At 43.1% G+C, this 19,948-nt stretch overlaps 1 protein-coding gene across 1 annotated transcript; it reads right to left on the reverse strand.

Annotated features, from left to right (window-relative positions):
- Positions 1-5,009: 5,009 nt before the first annotated feature.
- Positions 5,010-18,625, reverse strand: LOC149288192 (sodium/potassium-transporting ATPase subunit beta-3-like). Its single transcript, XM_089492069.1, has 7 exons — positions 18,517-18,625; positions 9,953-10,081; positions 8,359-8,463; positions 7,111-7,298; positions 6,900-6,950; positions 6,217-6,300; positions 5,010-5,180 (listed from the first exon to the last, which is right to left on the reverse strand). The coding sequence occupies exons 1-7, from the start codon at positions 18,623-18,625 to the stop codon at positions 5,010-5,012; spliced, it is 837 nt and encodes a 278-aa protein (XP_089348195.1).
- Positions 18,626-19,948: the final 1,323 nt, after the last annotated feature.

Raw genomic sequence — 19,948 nt, forward strand, 5'->3', positions numbered from 1 at the left:
CTCTACTCATAAAATGAATATGAATGATTTCCTTAGCTGTGAGCATTCTAAATCAAACTTGGGAGCAGACACCTCTTGCTGAATAACAATTTTCTTTTAAATATTGGTAAAATTCAGTCCAGCACCAAGGGGCTGCATGTGCCTGTCATCTGCCGGTGCCTGCCCAGGCCACATGCCTGACAACCGCTGCTCCTGTCTCCTTCCTTCGTCTGGGGGATATTTTGTTTGCACTTTTTAAAAATTTTAAAATATTGTAGAAATTCAGTCCTGTACCAAGTGGCTGGATGTGAATATCTGCCCAGTGTCCTACTGCGCATGCCTGGTCGGCCTTATCTCCTTCCTTAACCTGAGAGATCAATTCCTAAACTATTCCGACACCTGTTTATCAGCGGACATCTCCGTAAGTAGTGAGTTGACACTTGGAAGTTTTTTTTTATACATATCATGCAATATTATGTTTCTATTTGCTCTTTTCTTTTATATATGCTGAATGCACCTACTCCCCACATCACTTGGAATTATAAGAGAAGTTCCTGTTTTTTATTTTGTGTGGTTAGAGTGCCCCAAGTATTGACAGACTATAGCAGGGGTGTCCAAGTTTTTTCTGCAGTGGGCCACTTCATCAGAATTGCATACGTGCGAGGGCCACACTCATTTTTCACTGTGAGAAAATATGGCTTTTAATAAGATATGCAGATTAAAATAAAGTAAATGACACAAAACCTTTACTTTTCCTCTCACTGGGCCTAGAAAGTTTTGTGACTACAAATTCAGGATTCTTGATAAGTAAAAATGAAATAGTTCTATTTATCCTAGGGATGCACCAAAATGAAAATTCAGGGTTCACTTAGCCGAAAACGACCCCCCACCTTTAAAAATAATAAAAAAATCCCACACTTTTAATAAAAGTAAGTAACACACCAAAATTGTACAAAAAATATAACAACAATGTTAAAATATATATATATATATATATATATATATATATATATATATATTATGATTGTTAACACCAATCTCAGGCATACCCAGATTCCAGCATGTACTGGTTGGCTGGGCATGATAGGAGTGTGATTGCTGTCAACAATCATATATAAATTAATATTGTTATTGTATTTTTTGTCCAATTTTGGTGTGTTAACCACACTTTTATTAAAAGTAAGTAACACACCACAATTGGACAAAAAAATCAACAATATGACTTGGCATGATAGGAGTGTGATTGCTAACAGCAATCACAGTCCCATCATGCCTAGGTTCCAGCACTTACAGATCCATGCTATCACACACACTCATTCATTCATTCATAGATTAATTCCCTTAATCATGCATACTCATACAAACACCCTCCCCCCCACCCCCTTACCTGCATTGCAGCTCTCTGGATGCTGCTCACAGACTTCAGCAGGGGGCGCGGCCTACCTCTGCATTCTCTTGTTCTGCACAGAGGAAGCAGGACTGGAGCAGAGTCATGTGATGTCACGTGAACTCTACTGAGTTCCGCTTCCTCTGTGCAGTACAAAAGACCCTCCCACAGGTAAGCAGCAGGGCTCGTGATCCCGGTTGCCCTGGCTGCCGATCTCAAGCGGGCCGCACCTCAAGGTGTCGCAGGCCGCATTTGGCCCGCGGGCCGCATGTTGGGCGCCCCTGCGCTATAGGATGAGGTGCTGCAGTTTTGTCATTTTAAAATAATTGACTTTTGCTTCTCTAAGACCATTGCTGATGTATTTCCTCCTTGGCATTGTGTTAACATACCTGAAAGCTCAAAACCAGCAAACTGCAAAAACTTCGGTCACACTTGCTGATGATCAATTAATCTAGGGCATTTCATTAGCAGCACCTGTCTGCTTCTTAGCATCTTAATTCCTATGGAATCAGTAAGGGTGTACTTAGTTTTTCACACATGGCTTCTCCATTTTGGATTTATTTTTGATGAATAGAGAGTTACACGGTGTAATACGTTGGTGTTCATCTGAGGTTCTATTTACCTAATTTTAAGAGCTGCTAAGGAACAGATGATTGTTATATCTATGTAAAACCATAGAATTTAAAGATGCACATACATACGCATTAAAGCTGGTTTTCAAACAAAACATTCTTTGTTTTGGAGGTTTAAGTTGCCAATTCAGCTACTGTGTGAAATGTAACACTTTCATAAGTAAACACATTAGAAACATTCCTAGTACCGTTAAAGGTGCAAACCATTCCCAAAAAATAATTCTGGCGCTCAGCATTACAAGCCGGCACCGAGACCGAACAGGAAGGAGAGAGAGAGGGGCGCGGAGCAGGTACTGACAGCTTGGTAAGCGAAAACCACTCGGCGCCCCTTTCTCTCTCTTTCGCTTTAAAAAAAAAAAAAAAAAAAAAAAAAGGGCTTGGGGCGGCAAAGTGCCGCCCCTTCAAAAGTGCCGCCTGGAGCGGTTGCCCCACTCGGCTCCATTGTCGGGCCGGCCCTGGTTAGCATTATAAAACGGAATCAAACAAGTTTGCCCTTCACACCTCGACAATCATCGTGTAGCCCTTGTGTTTTTCTTAGACATCCCTCTCAAGCTCGGAAATCTCCCTGGTCTTCCAAAACATGCAAGCAATTAGACATGTCCTGCTTTAGAGCGGATCTTCGATAGATAGTTATACTCAAACACCGAATCTCTGTAACGTTCCTTACATGGCTTTACGACAACTTGGTCTTCAGTTAACTTGAGGGTGGTTTTGGTGGAAATACTGCATGTTTATCTACCTCGCTGCAGTGGCTGCACTATATATGCCCTGGAATGAGTGATTCTATATTATTACATTGTTAGAACAAAACCAGGTATTTTTAATACATTAAATTGTGCTACAGCAATAATTATGGTTTATGTGACACTGGGCTCAAGTGTTTCAAGAGTGTAGGGTCTGTGGAGGGCAGAACAGGAAGGGGGGGTGATATATGTTTCATGAGATAAATAAGCAATAATAGACCCAAACTAAATGGCAATGGCGCAGTGTGAGCCAAGCAAGAGAAGCAGGGTGCTGGGTTGTATAGCTAGCGGCGTTAGTAGTAGAAAGAGCGGTGGTTCTGCCACTTTACAGATTCTCTCGTTACTCCTCACCCAGCGCATTGTGCACCAGGACCTATCACAGGATCTCCCTAAACTGGTTCTAGTGCACACTAGGGGTAGGGGATCTGGGATTCGCCACTCTATCCGACAGAGGCCTTGGGTAAAGCATATGGGAACAGGAGATTTGCCAGTGGGATGTGACAGGGTGGGAATAGGACAATGAAGGAGATGCAATGGTGAGGTGAAAAAAATAAAATGGTGGTGGTTAAACCTAGACAAGAGATGGGATTACTTACAACAACAACGAAAAAAAGATAAAAAGGGAGACATAAAATGGGTAAATAATTTTTTTTTTGGTTTGTATTAAAAAGGGAACGTAAGTTGAGAGAGGTATAAAAAAAACCAACAAGGGGGAAGTAAAGGAGAGAGAGTTAATACAATTATATGGTAAATACATATGGGCGAAAAGAGAAACAGACCAGGAACAAATTTCAAGAGAATTGGAGGACTTTAGAAAATCTCAGATGCAGCTGTTATTCCAACTGTTTTTTTATTCCCTTGCACGTCTGGAAATTTGTATCAATTATTTGCTTAGTGAATACACCTTGCAATGTATATTTAAATATACATTTTTGTTGTTTGATTCAGTTATAAAGAAAAAAAACCCCCTATCTTTCACCAGGGCCCTTAGCTCACAAGTTCCGCCTCTGTTGAGTACAGTTCTGGAGACCTCATCCCCACAAGAATTTTGACATCATGAAGAAAGTTCGGAAGAGGGCTACCAGAATGGTGAATGGTTTGCAGGGGGACTCGGGAACTCAATACATATAGCTTGTAGGAAATAAGAGATGTGATGGAAACATTTAACTACTTAAAAGGGATTAAACAAAGTGCAGGAGGGATGTTTATTTCAAAGAAGCAGAAAAGCCTTCGGTAGGGAGACCAATACGTGAAAGAATTTAAACATGCATGTGAGAGAATCAAAGACAAGACCAAGGGCTAAGGTCTCATCTGCCATCAAATTTTATGTTTGTATCTTAAAGCAGCAAACTTTTATTATGCTTGACGAGCGGTGTTTGAGATTGCAGAGAGTGGAACCCTAACAAGTGGGATTGCCTTCTACGTACAAGAACCGTCAGAAAACCGGCACATGGAAATGAAGACGATGTTTACCGAGCATACATTACTCCAGTTCAGCCATTACATTTTAGACAATTAGCATTTGAATGACTTCCTCCTGTGTTGGAGGTAAAACCAGAAAGTAGCAAAAAACAAACACTTTTAAAATCCACTTTATTTTACTTTTTCATACATGACTTTAAGGCATCTGCACAAGACACAAATTTTGCAGAGGTTATAAAATCTTTCCTTTTGTCATTTTTCCTTGTTCGTATATGTTGGTCAGGTACCTTAACTTGTTTGTTTGTTTTGTTCCCTAAAACTGTGAAGGTGTTTGAGATATGACGTTAAACCAGTGTTAAATCAATTAAATATTTACATAGCACAACACATTAAGCTTGTAACACTCACGTAAGGGGCAGGGAAAGGAGGGGTGGGAATAAAACCACATCAAAAATAGGACGAACATCACCAGTATTATGTTCATAAAGAGCTATTTACAGGTCCCCTAATATGAAATGATAATTTATTTTGAAATGATTTGTAAACTGACCCCCCCTACTGAGGCAGACGGATGCTGTGTACAGGGGATTTTTTAACCTCTTCAGAGCTGGAGCAGCCAGGAATACATGGTTTCCTTCTTCAGCACAAAAGAAGTTAAAGCATCATGTTTGGAAGCACATTGGTATGCTACCCTGAATCATGTGCCACTTACATAATCCACCCAGATGGTTTCAGGTCCTAGAATAGCAAGTCTGGCCGATTTAAAATAAAAGGAAAAAAAAAAAAAAAAAGACCCCCCCTCCCCTCCCACAATATATCGAACTTGTTGCAGATCGGCCGATCGCTCTATTCTTCGATTTGGACTCTGAAAGCTACTCGGCCAAGGAACTTGTCTCTGTCATCTTCATTCTTCAGGTTGGGGGATCCATAGATCTTGCACTCGAAGACTATCGGCTCTGAGCTGGTGGTGTTAGTAGGTATAATCTTCACCGCAACCAGAGGCTGGACATAATTCACCTGCAGGGAAGGAAACATTGTGTTCAGAAACAAAAACACCGACAAAGGAAAAAATGGTGCATTACGTTCAAGATACCGGTATTGAACGTAACAGACAAACGCATACTGCTAGATTTACTAGCACCCCTCCAGTCCAAAGTTCTATTTGGAAGGCGGTCACTCAAGTAACCGTTTAATAAAGCTAAGCATTTGCTATTTGGAGCCAGTTTACTGAATGCATCCCTGTAAGCGACTTAAACAGATTAACAAAAAAATAAAAGCTCAAAAGCTTTACTATATAAACCACTAACATCTGGACCGTGGAGGTTAAAACGCAGGCCATAGACTAATTGGAAGCGTGGGGAACCTCTTTCATATAATAGAACATCTAAAACGCGATGGTTTACCTTTAAGCACAATACTCACCGCTTTGCCATGACCCCATAAAAATAAAAAGTATAAATTGTTACAAATGCACGGCTGTTAATAGGATCCTCTGACCCCAATTATAAAGTGAGTTTCTACCACAATAGAGAAATACGTTCCTTATTTTTATTTTATTACCTTAGGCCTTCTTTGTCAAAGCAATATGTTATTGTACAATGCAGTGCTCGATACATAGGACAGAGAGAGCATCTCGGGACCCAGTACTGGGTGCAGACCCGACGCTTGCAGAATCATGCGCTCTAGAGCGTGCGTTAAACACACTGGGATTAAGAAAACTATTTGATATATTACAGTAGTCTTGCTCATTTGGTGCCATCAAGATGTAGCAAATCTTTGAATGTGCTCAGATATCTACCCTATCTACAGAAAAGTAGTCTTTCACCAATGATGGTCGGCGACAGCATTCCGCATTTTCACTACAAATTTGTGAAAATGATACGTTTATAAATGTACAGTTCCGCCAGGGAAGGTTATTCGTTAAACTATTGGTCACTTCTATTAAACAACATTCGCGTGATTTCCCCGAGCTGGAAGCCTGGAAAGGAACAGATTGCAGAAAGGGAAGCAATCTCTGAACGAGCAATGAAACACGGTGTTCATAGAAACTTACATGGACTTTCTTCCCGTAGTACGGATAATACATCAAGTTTATCTTTCCGTCCTCTGGATAATACTGCATGCTTACATCATCCCTCTGTGGAGATAGGATTTACATATATTTTTTACACACATAAAATGCTAAGGTGAAGTCAAAGATTCCAGAGCAGAAGGGAAATGTTTCCCTCGGTCCACAGTTCTACCTCTACGCTCATCTACAGAATGTGTAAATCTACAAGGCAGAGCGCATCATCAAAAAGACGCCGTGGATTTGTGGATTCAGCTGCTTGCGGCCGGCCGAGGTCTTTGTGATATGATTGCAGCTGTCTGGACCATTAGAGAGGGTGTGCGGAACGGGGGGGTGGGGGGCACCGGGCCGCAGCTGGTCCGTACATTCCTGTTACGCTGCGGATGGTCTGCTTTTTGTTCTAGCCCCCGGCAGCATTTTGTGACAATACGACACTTATATATACCCCCCTGCTTTCAAAACAACGGGACTTTATTCGGATAGCACAAAAAATTGTTAAAAAGGAACAAAAGCTAAAAAATGTAAAACCTCGCCTAAAAAGGTTCTATTTGACTGTCAAGAGACATTCTAAAAAACTTCCCTTTATGTTCTGCACTTTTAATTCCGTTCTATTTCTTTCTGACGGGAGCCGCACAGGGGCCACAGTCACCTTCAATACAATCACTCACCTTGGAAGTGCAGTTTATTCTTGGATTTCCAGCAGGCAGTAAGCCGATAATCTGTAAAGAAATGAAAATATTATGGATACATTTACACGAAGATGCTTTAGGGAGTGAAGGGTGTTGGCCGCATACAGACTATTATCTTTTACATAACCCAAGGTCCAGAAAGGCTTAACTAACATCTGAATTCTGCGCTGGAACAAGGAGAACGACATACTCTGTTCATTTTGACGATCACACAAGGGTTGCCATCGCTGTACCCAAAGTTGGGGTCTTCAATCCCTGAGCAGGGTCCGAGTGAGGTCCTGTTAAAGCGACATGACTTCTTTTCACCTGGCTCATCTTGAGTGAAGTACACATCTGGTGTGCAAATCTCGTTCTTGGCTTGTTTAGTGTCATTGTATGCTGAAAAGACACAAGACCAACAAATGTCCAAGTTGCATTTCCCTCAATAAAAAAAAACAAAACAAAAAAAAAAACCCCAAAAGAAATTTGTCTCCCACCGAGGAGAAAAAAACATTCACCCAAAAACTGTTCTAATTCTTATTTGTACAACTTGTAACACATATGGATCGTCCGTGTTCAATATCCGTACACATGTCCCGATCTTATGAGTCACAAAGGCAGAATCAGCAATCCTCTGAAATATTTTCCTGTCTCTGTTTGGGAGGAGAACAGGTCAGCTGGACCCCCACCGGGATGTGAACAAGTGACCGCCTGATCACAGCATGGGTTTAAAAGGTTAATGCTTCACAACTGGCAAACAAGAAACATTTGGCATTTAATATGTTTCCGTCTTACAACAAGTTAGTTTATTCTGAACTTTGTATTGGGGGGGGGGGGCTTACTTCTGAACGACTAAAAAGCTCAGAAGCCTAGAACATCGACCACCCCACGTCAGCAGGGTTTATCCAGACCAAAAATGTATTCATAATGTCAATTAACAGAAATGTTAAAGCTCTTCATGATACATTTAAAACAAATCAGTAATTTTCCCAAACATTTCTATATGCTAAAACCCCCATATTGATGTACAGGCTGAAATTAGTGATGTATTTATAATGAGGAATGGAGTTTTAACGTTTTCTGCATGAACATTTAACTTATCTCTGCCCTATTGTTAAGTTGCTGATTGATGTTGACCGTTTCTGGCAGCCTATAAGGGAGCGGACCCTTGAGGACCGGGAACCGATCAGATAACGCTGGCTCTGCCAGAAAGATCTCCTCTTCCACGAGATTAATGTTGAAACTAAAAAGTAGGACTGATTGGACATGGTAAGAAACATCAATCTACTATGGCAGGAATTACGATCAGCGAGCTCTCTGCCCCCCAACGATCTCTCATGGGTTAGGCGGGTAGAGGGCAAGCTCCTACATTTTACAGAATAGAGAATCCCTTTGTAAATATTGTCCACTTGTTAATTTAAGCCATAAGAGCTCTCAGATGGTGGAGACATTTACTTACGCAGCAGAAAACCATGAAGAGCTTTCACGTAACTGTCATACGACTGAGAGTCACTCTTCTTGAACGCGATCTCAAGGCCGGCTGATTTAGGAGAAATCATAAGACCTAAAAAAAAAAAAAAAAGACACAAAAACAGCTATTAAACAAAATCTACAGAAACCAGCTCTAGAATATATAAACGGTACAGTATATTTTAAATACCTGTTCCCAGCAGCGATAATCACCCCAAATTTGATTAGGCCCCACCGAAATTAACAGGGAACATAATTCCAATCCTTGCTGAAATAGCGTTATTTAATAGGCTCAACGCCACATCGCAGACCTAGACACCGTGTGTTTTGGCCGACGCGCACGCGATTGGGATGCGTGTTTATTATGAAGAGGACGGACATAAAAATAAATAAATGAACTCACAAGGTGAATTATGTGTGTATTTACAGCCCTGAGGGTGGAAGAAAATGTATGTATAAACGGGAGGTTGTAAGCCTCGTGGCCCTCCTCTCTCCTGGGTAATGCGACAAAGCGCTGTGTGTCAGGGGCCGTGGTGTGGTGTTTGGATCTGTGGAACGCTTTTGTGCCGGGGAGCAGGGTGGGGGAGGGGAGGAGGTATGGGAGAGGGCTTATGGAGGGCCGTTCAATGGCTCACACTGAGCTTGTTGTGATGCCTGTTGGAGTCAAGCGAGTAACCGAGTGAACAGAATTAGGTCTATAGGGGCACTAAAAATCCTTGGGTTCCTGCCAACCAATCAGAAAAAGACACTGAAAAAGCTGTGAAATATATTCTTTAAGACGCTTTATCGGGTCTAGATACAGCTTTATGTCCAAACCGTGGGCACGTGTGAGATTTTATGAAAAAGGGCTGGCAAATTAAAATAAAAAAAAATATAGGCACAGCTATATAGTTATCAATTTGGAATATTATTTTGCTTAGAACAAGAAAAAACATATGCCCTGCTCAAATAAAGTGGCATTTAAACAGTGTGCCATTTATGCCCAGAGAACAAAAAAAAAACACCCCAAAACAAACAAATTTCAGACGTCGGATGTAAAGATATTTACATTATATTAAGAAACACATCAAACAGTACTTGAAGCAGAAGTTACACGTAGTAAATCACTGATTATCAAAAAATATATAATTTTGATTCTGGATTATATGGATTAGAATGAAGGCAATTCCTGCTGATTACACAGAACATTCATACAGATACTAAAACCTGCGTACATCCACTGCATGGATATGAATTTCATGCGTTACAAAGGCCAGGAATTCGGCGCCACGAGGACCTGGATGTAAATACATTAATCACGGTTAACCAAGAACACAGTTCGGCTTTGTGCTGGAATAGTCGGGGAAACATTTTAGTATACAATTTTACAGATTAACACACAAAAAAAACAAAAACAGAAATACAAACTCATTTAAAAGAAGCCTGCTTGGTTTCGGAAAAACACAAACGGTCGAATTGGAAATGATCCAGCAGGAGTATTAAATCAGTATTAATCAAGCTTAAGTGCAGGATAAAGCTCTCCCCCCGGCATGGTGGAAAACAGCAATTCATCACAAACAATACTGAAGACACGTATGTGTTACCTGGGGAAGAGACTCTGTCCCGGTACTTGGGAACCGTGTCGTCCAGTGTTTGAAGCATGACCCACATGGTAAGGGTGAAGAGCCCAGCGAGGAATCCATAGAACACCAGGTAAAACAGCAGGATCAGAGCTGGGGGCAGAAGAAGAGCGTTCACAAACGTCAATTATCCATCTTACAACGGGAGAGAGAAGATTTTAGTACCTGCAAGAGACATCTGCCCCCCCCAATGGTCTCAGCAGAAGGATTCCACCCACCAGATGCAGAGCCGTTCCATTCCTATTATAATCTATATCAGCTAGAACACAGAATCATTTGGACAGCAGCTGAAACTCACTGTAACGGTCCACAGAGAATAAACCCCAGCGTCCCGATGCCTCGCACGGTGGATTTACCTTAACTTCCAGGAGTCCCGCGACAGCGTGCCAACATACAGCCAAAGGAACGCGGATACAATACAGATCGTTTAACGGGTAATGGAAACACCCTAATGCACCAAGGAGGAAATTTTATCCAACACGGCCGTCTGATTTTTTAAATCTGCCCCTGTACCTGTATGATCGTATGATGTCTACAAACTTAACACGCATAAGTTATTACACTAGTTGCGTAGGGAAACAAAAGTATCCACCAATTTCCATAAAAACCTAGGCATGGCAGAAGAATCTAAATTCTTCTCCCACCCAACGCACAGGACAACATTTTAGAAGCTTTCACTGTTCTCCATCTTATGGATCAACGTTCTTTCTCAATATATGTCTGCACCGGAGTATGCAGGCATCTTAAAGTGAATTCAGGCAACGGCTGCAGACATGTTAGACGTCATCCTTTGGTTTAAATAAAAGCTATACCGATATCATCTAAAAAGATGAATGAATCTAAAATTAGCCCTGTGTACAGTGAGGCAGCTCAGCGCGTACAGGGTGAACGGGGTCAAATAATCCCAAGAGGAAACCTTTTGGCCAAATGACACGGGCTCTTAGAGCATATCAATCACTCGTTCACTGGAGAGGGCTGCCGGGTGCTGTAAAGTGGTTCCTGTATAGGCTGATTAAAAACACTATATTAAGAAACCCAATTATGTACAGGGGCATGTTAAAAGGAGCCAGAGCCAGCATAACATTCACACACATCACCGGTGATTACTACTCAGCGTAACATTCATTATCTAAAAGCAGGATGAAAACCTCCAAGAGCACCGAAAAATTATTCCTGGTTTTTTTGGGCCATATATCAAGTGTATGAAAGTGAAGAAGCTTCTACCTCCTTAAATTTTTGTACGTATTGTACTTTTATCACCGGGCGTTCAATTCAGTTAGGACAATATTAAACTATAATTGAAACAAGAACCCCCACGGACTATCCTTTCTTTAGAAAAAAACATTGTTTTCAGACCAACTGTGCCGGGTCAGTGGATCACAGCAGATGTCAGGAGAGATGGTGGGCGCACCTCGGCAAAAGCACAGGCTTAAAGAACTCCTCCTAACCCGAGGGGTCAATTACAAAAGCATTCTGAAGTTTTAGGATCGTTGGGGGGCAAAATAGCCACCAGATACCAAGTGAGGCTGCTCTTAACCAACGATCAGCAGTTCAAGTACTCTAGCCATGCCATCCTAAACATTTGATTGACGTATAATATTCAACAATACACGAACCGTAAAAAGCCAACATTTACACGTTATTTTAGACTCTGCGTGGTTTGGGTGGGGGTAGCGAGGCATTTGAATGTATAGATGAATTATCAAATTCGGCATCTTAAAAAGAAACATTACAAAAATGTCCAATTTATTTTTCATTGATGTCTTCTGCACTCTATAGATCACAAAACCATGCAGGGTCTACAAAATACATATTAGGCCATGTTTTGCCCAAATGACAGTGACAAGCAGCCTGTCAAAAATTTCATTTAAGGAGTTAAAATCGTGCCAATAGATAGAAACAAGCCAGCCTAGATTCAGTTAAATGTGAGAACAAAAAAAAAAAATAAGAAAAAAAAAATAGAAAGGTGGGTTTGACCCAAGGGAACTCCAAGGACAGGACTGTTGCAGATGGCCAATGAAGCATTCCTCCACAACTATTAAGAGTGCTGTCACGGCGAACAAGAAGCCAGCAACTGGCAACTCCATTCACAGTAATGAAATCCAACATGGAGTACAAGTGGATTAAGATGCAAGACCATGACGGGGACACACTAATTTAAGGAGTTCATTTAGGGAGCCCAAACCCACAGGAAAACATACATACCAAGCCTACTGGACAGAAGGGATTTGGCTGCAAAAATGTGTCCTACAGCTCAGGGTATATGAGCTGAGGAGCAGATTCATTTACTGTTCAGCAAATGGTAAGGTTGGGGAGAAGTAAACCAACAGACTCAAGTTCCACGCCACAATCAGGTCAAACAGTATCAACCATTCTTGATGGACCCAAAACAGACATTTAATGAATACCGTGTAGGACTGAGTAAGCGCAGGGATGTGATCACAAACCCCTTCCTTCAATGTGCGCAGGAGAGACTGCCACTCGTGTTTGATTTGGCCGGCATATATCAAATGGTCAACAGGACAACCTAGAACATCACTGACTTGAAACAAACCTGGTCTACAAGATAAAAAAAAAAAACATGTACGTGCATTAATACGGAACACGCCAGCCTTATTTGTATGTAAAATGCACTCCGGTGTCAGCACTTGAGATATAATCCGTGAGTATTCACACATACTCACACCTGACAAAAAAGAAACTCAACACATCTCCGGTAGACTAGGATGACCGATGAAGAAAAACAAAGTTTTCCTCCATTCTATAAAGAAAGGGCAATTCCTTTCCCCCACAACACTCCAACTATCTACAGTTCCAACAATATAGCCAAAAAGAAGTTGACAAAGGCCAAATTTAAGGGGCTTCGATGCTTATTTTTTAAAGGGTTTGTGCATTAACCATTCGTTTAACCTGTAACTGCCCCCTGATGGCAGACAGTGGCAGCAAGTAACCCGGGGCAGCAAATTCTCTCCTTGGGAGATGAGTTCACGACCAACCCGGAAATACCCCACAAGGCAACATGCCAAACTATGAACACGGCTTCCCATCAGCAGCTCCGCAGTGCCTTCATTCTGGAACTACAGTTTACTGGCACAGACAGCCCGCACGTCTCCAAAAACGGGCACTTACCTGAGGTAGAAGCTGCAGCCTTGCAGCTGCCCTCCTCCTCCGCGGTCCGATGATTGTTGCAACTGATTGGTTGCTTCAAGCAACCAATTACCGGAAAGAAGCCTGAACACATCTCCGGCATGGAAGACAGCTGGGGTGGGGGAAGGGGACACGTATATATGGGGATTCTGCAGAATCCCCCCTCCTACAAATGTATTTTCAAGGGGGGCTAATTTAAAGGGACCACACATCTATATATGCAATACGTTTCCTACGACCACAAGATATATTAAATATTTTAGACAGCGAGTGAAAAAAATCCAGGAATGCGAAAAACATAGAGACTCAATTCAGTGCCGTTTTATACGGAGGACGATACTTTCTGGCATAAAACTAGATTTCATTTTTTTGTCCCCAGTTCCTATCATTTATAGTGAATTTAAAATGCCCAGGAACGTAAGCCGTATGCTTCGGGCAGTCTGACTACTTGGGAGCTTGTCGTGGAACTGAAAAGTGCAATTCACTGATAGCGGTAGACACGGCCCAGCACAAAGCGCAGATAAATCTGTAAAAGGCCAATGACAACTTCAGTGATTCAATTTCAGTGATGTCTTCATCCGCATGGAATCTTCCTTTTAACAAAAATAAAAAAATTAAAATTCTCTACTGTGGGATTAGGGCCACAGTGATCCAGCTCAATGACTCAACATACCCCAATCCTGCAGGGCCTTCCACACCTCGTTACTTTCAGTTCAAATTCTACATGACGCGCTCGTTATGTCCCGTTAACCCAACACACAGCTCTGCAGAATATAAATCACTAATAATGTCCTTTCACAGTTTCGGTAACTCACGCCAGCAATGTATGCCGGCAGGCTGGGGCAAGGAACAATCATCCCATATTATAAAAACACGTAAAATGCTCAATGAAACCCAGCTGTAAGCGCGTGCGCGCCAAACATACTCGGGGAAACCCGAGGAGCAAGTCAGGCCCCGTATCAGACTAATTTTGGCGCCCATACCACTGCTGTTCTCAGTTTGCCTTGTCTGCATTATTGGCCAAATGGTATGTGAAGGGACAGCAGAGCATGTAGGGAGGGTAAAGGACCCCAACGGATGGAGAAGAGATGACGGGCCCTCTGATCATCTACTACAAACTAAACCACCCCTTTACCACCAGAACGTGTGTTCTAGAGCTCCCAGATCATTCCGGAAGTGGTCTTCCACTTATAGCCCACTTGACTGAACAGCATTAAGGTGGGACGGTTACCTACAGCCGCGGAACAGCCTGTAAAAATACACCTATAAGTGCCAACTTTGCAATTAAGTTGTTGGAGAGCACTGAATGCCCTGCAGAGAACTGTAGCCTCAATGTTGGGGCTAGTGGCCTCCTCCAATCTCACTCGGCCTAATTAATATTGCATGAATGGAGGCAGTTTTCCGAGGCTTTCTGCAGTGGGGGTAGGGCAACGCAGGAGAGCTAGCAGAGCCAAGAATCCTCAGCACAGCGCAGTGCAGCAGAAGAGCCTACAGCTGAACTTCAGCAGTGACTGCAGTGCTTTACTGAGGACCAGGAGAACCCCTCGCACTGCGTCACCCAGCGGCACCTACACAGCCGCAAGAACCTCCCCGACGGATTATACAAAACCGCCAGCGGCACACCAGCCATTCCTTATGTACCATCTAAATCCAGACACGGACCTCCAGGTCATTAATACCTGAACATCGAGTATCAAGAATGCCTAAATGTGAAGCCCACTGAGCCTGGGCATAGACTGCAAGCTTATACAGATAAAAGGGAGCATCTACAGGGGAAATCAATACAATATACATCAGTCAGGGACAAGCTGTGACACTTTTATTGTCAGGTCTCTCGCCACAACCCCCATGGTTCCCTGCCTGCTTGACAGGGCTTTACGACCGTATAGAATTTATACCATCTTAGCCATACCCTCATCGGCCAACTGTACCATAATAAACCGCAAGCCCTAAGAAGGTTATCGAGGTCTTCTTCAGGCACATTATACATTACGGCCGAACTTGCTCACAGCATTAGAAAGTGATGGTTAATTGGCAGGGAACAGGTTAACCCAGAGGTGACACATTACTGTTACACAGCAAATAAAAGACCACAGATTCATCTGGCTCTGTAGCAGTTACCGTGACACCTATTCATTCAACCTACGCAGAGAATGAATAAAGAAGAAAAAAAAAAACCGAGGGAGGGGAGGAAGAAAAAATGCTGATTGGGTTTTGAAATCACAAGACAGCAGCGGGAGTGGAAATTTCCCTTCCTCTCACAGTAAGCAGCATTAACAGGGTCTTATTTCCATTTCAATTGAAAGGAGGTGGCACAACACAAGAGCCATGGGACAGTCACAGAAACAGCAGACACTGCCACCCCTAGAATCCCTTAAAGGTACAGCGCGCTCTGATCATCGCAGCTAAACCCCACACTGCATGGAATCTTCATATACGCCTGCGAGTAAAAAACCCAAAACAGGTACTGTGTATATAAAATAACCCTTATACTCAGACATGAATCTGGATAAGGGGTTATTGCCACCTGATTTGGGCAAGCGATTACCCAATGCCTCCTACTAACTGTACCCACATTCCTCAATAGTGGCTACTAAACACCAAAACTAGCCACTGAGTGGTAATACAGTTAATAGAAGCAATGAACATTAACATTGCCACCAACTTGTCAGGGTAAGTGGGCATTTAAGCACCGAACATCTACTGCACCAAACCTTCCACTGAAAGATTCCATTTAAACGTTCCAGGAGAACTAAAGCTGAGAAGCTTCTGAGCATTTATATGAAACGTCACTTACAGCTATTATATCATAGGAGCCAGGTAGCCATGGCTCCTAGATTTCTAGAGCTGTCTTGTAAACTCCTGTGCCATTTTACATTGATTCCTATGGGGGGGTATGGCTTGTTAAAATATATCAAACTGGCTCCCGGATTTGCTGGTCTGGCTCCCAATGTCTACACAAATTTGTGAAGCCTGGTCATATAAGAACCCATATCACCATGACAAGCTATTCACAGGTACCAAGTTCCACGTAGTTTTGTAGCGGTAAAAATAATTCGAGCTCAAAAAGGGCCACATAGAACACGTTAGTTGAGCAGAATTATTTAGGACACAGGTTCTGGAGAGGTGTTGGAGAGAACTACCTCAAGTTGTGACCAAAAGCCTGGGGGAACGCTGCCAACACTGCATACGGACACCAGTCTTTGTTAGAGGTTTTGCCGGTTAGTGAGCGTAAAAGTGTAACGCATCATGTTTAATGGTGCCTTCAACACGAAAGTGTTTAAATTAAAAAAAACTTATAATATGGCGCAATGCTCTCTTCCCGGCCACCATGGAGCGAACCAAGTGGATCACCTAGCAATAAAGGGCAAAAGCCTCCAGAAGAAGACGGAATGAAGAGAAAGATGCCCAGAGGACACACAAAAACATGATTTAAGGGACGGCTAGTGGAGTAATACTTATTAAGCAGCTAGTCCACCTGGATCAAAGGGGCAAAACCCAACTGTGTTCCTCACAAGAGACCCGCAGTAGTGGATATGATAGACCATCCCCCACTCCTCTCTCAGCCCCCACCTCCTTTGAATGGCAGCGAGGTTCATTCAAACGAGGAGATGCAGAATGATTAGACAAGCACACATCAGGAGCCAGGAATATCTCAGCAAAGCCTCAGAGCTCATCAGCCTACACGGACCTGATCCTTCACACCACCCATCTTAAAAAATAGGGGACTCCTGACGGAAGGAAGGATCTGCATTTTCTATACAAGAAGATGGCAGCCCCCTCTCGCTGTCTCCCATCTACAGTCACACGCAGCTATTTTTAGCATCCAATGCGGCTGACTTCAGAAGCGCCCCCCACCTCCTCCCATCCACCATGAAATGTGTCACACCACTGACAGTCTTCCCCAATGCTGCCATCTTTAACATGAACAGCAGGTTTGCCCCTGTAGACGAACAAGCCAATATATAACACATACATATATATTTATATACATACATACACACACACACATACATACATACGCATGCGTTTAACTCATACTGCATAATAGGCAATGGTCATTTTCAGCATCTCCTTCACCAGTCCACCAAATATTATTTTGCATCACTTAACTAAATAGGTTAAGGCAACTTAATCCTGTTCATGTGTACAATATAGAAATTATATAACACACACACGATGGACTGCAGCTAAACAGAAAGGCAGTCATACTCCAATCACTCTGTGGACCACACCTTGACGTGCCCAGTATTACCCAAACATAATGAATGTCATTTTGCAGCCATCCTTGTATACCAATATCACAGAGACCATGACCTGCCTGCCGCAAGCAATTAATATACTTGATAACACGTCACCCAAGCCCGTATGTATCCTTACACATGTACACTTACCAAAGGGTATTCTGGACCTAGTATATTCTCATAAGAGTAAGGTAAGTTTAGCTCCGCGGGTTTTACTGGTAGTGCTCAGCTTTCTCTACTATTTTACACAAACATAATCGTGTCTCCTAAATTTTACATAAAATGTGCCCAGCTCTGCCTGTCACACCTGTGCTTCCCCTTCTTCTCCACCAGAGGTCGCTGCTTTTCAGATCAGCCCAACACCATACAAACCCTCCAACATCTCATCACATCTATACCCCTTTGCTTGGATAGACAGCATTCTCACAGAACGTCACGGCAGGTAACACAATGTTGAGGTTATTTCAGAGATACCTGCGATCTCATCAGCCAACCGCAAGAATTTAGCAGGATAGCCGTACAACGACAACACAACACCGAATATAGCAGCCACTAAAGGGCAATACCCGCAAAGTGTGCATCAGGGCTTTTAACTCAAATAAGGCACGCTTTGTATGGAATGGGAACCCTTGAAGTGCCAAGATTGGCCAAAAACATTTGTGCTCTCCTCTGGTATACAGTGGGTTAAACGTCCTGTTTTCTCTCCAATTAGAGATGTTGCTTGCAGCAGCCAGAAGAGGCCTCCAGCCCCCGGGGTGACAGATCCCGCTCCGGAGAACACTGACAGTCACATCTGCAGAGCCACATCTGGGGTGCAGTGCCGACACAGGGCTGCAATGGGGGGCTACATATAGCCATACATTAACATAACCCACCTACTCTTAACTATCTGTGCGCCAGGACAGCTTAAATTACCAACTAAAAGCGAATTGTACTATATACAGAAATAGCAATAAGAAAGAAATGCTATGAACGCACTACCTAGATCTCATATATATTATATAAATATATTACATATATAACTGCATACACTTTGCTATTTGAATCATGCGAGTAAAGCTGCCCTCCATTCCTCTATAGAAGTCGCTATTGCCGCTACATGCTTCCACACCCGAAATGAATGAGTGGCCTCCTTACCCCAGCTGCTGGCAGTGCGGCCCAGGAATTCGCCACTCCGCGGGTTGTAGATGAACTGCTTCCACTCAGACACGGGCTGGTCCGGGCTCTTATTGTCCTCCTTGGCCATAGTGATACTGGAGATAGCGGGGAAAGGCAATGAATCCCTGGCGATGCCGCACGTACGGAACTTGGACCAGTACGTCCCCGCCGGCCGCTCTCCAGTCTGAGGCCGCTGCGGCACAAGCACTCAATTCCCCGGTACAGCGAAGTGGGGGCGTGCCAGCCCGTAACCAATAGCGCGCCTAATTCTGTAAAAAGAGGCGGGTCTTGGCGACAGCGGAGGCCAATTCTGTGAGTGTTCGGGCGTGATCTAAAAGTGCAGTCAAAGCTAGTGGAAAGCTGGCCTGCGCATGAGGGCGGGACCGCTCATCGGCCAGCCAATCGAGGCCATTGGTGCAGAAACGGGAACGCGCACAGCCATTCGGCGGGTAAGCGCCAGTGCTTCTGCGGATGAGGTGAGCGCGCATTGTCATAAGAAGCCGCCTTGTGCGCGCCTCCGCGTGACTGTCACTGCAAGGAAACCGTTACGTGTGCTTAGTATCCGTAACCCGGTCACATGCTTGTGCAACTGTACACTTACCGTACCCTACACTAACCAAATGGAATGCCGTGCTTATAATGTAATTAGAAATGTGTGCATGGATAAAGATATCCCCCAACCAATCAATAACCAGGTTTAGGGGTATAGAAAATCTGTGCTATAGGGGTATTTAATTTAATTTATATGCTGATCCTCTATATGCTGCTTCTGTATATGATGTTTCTGTATATGATGTTTCTCTATACTCTATATGCTGTTTCTCCGTATGCTGATCCTCTATATGCTGTTTCTCTATATGCTGATCCTCTATTTGCTGATCCTCTATATGCTGTTTCTCTATATGCTGTTTATGTGCTGCTCCTCTAGATGCTGATCCTCTAGATGCTGATCATCTATATGCGCTTGAATGCTGTTTATTTTGCGTCACTTGTTAGCACTAGAGATGGTCTCCGTTAACAAGGTAGGATGAACCTGGGATTAATGGACACAGACATGGCAACGCGTGCTTTAACACAACAGTATACATTATCTATAGGTATCACAGTATAACAGGCAATATGCCCACCTACCTTGCAGACCTGGGCCCTGCGCCCAAACCAGGCCCAGTTTTCGAACCGTGAGGAAGATCCAGTTTGGGATGAAATGGCATTGCCCGGGGCTGACCCCCCATGTTGCACATTTCCTGCACTCTATACTGTTAATTTTTGGTATAGCATCTGACCTTTTATTTTTGTTTCATTAAAATGTATGATCATAAGAGAGCAAAGAAGGATGAGAGCAAATATGTTTATAATAATAAATGGTGGCCGTATATCTGTCATGGGCCCTGGCTGAGGACCGAGGCAGAAT

Source organism: Sceloporus occidentalis, unplaced genomic scaffold, assembly GCF_023333645.1.
Source record: "Sceloporus occidentalis isolate IW3139 unplaced genomic scaffold, rSceOcc1.0.p SCAF_53, whole genome shotgun sequence".
Classification (NCBI taxonomy): domain Eukaryota; kingdom Metazoa; phylum Chordata; class Lepidosauria; order Squamata; family Phrynosomatidae; genus Sceloporus; species Sceloporus occidentalis.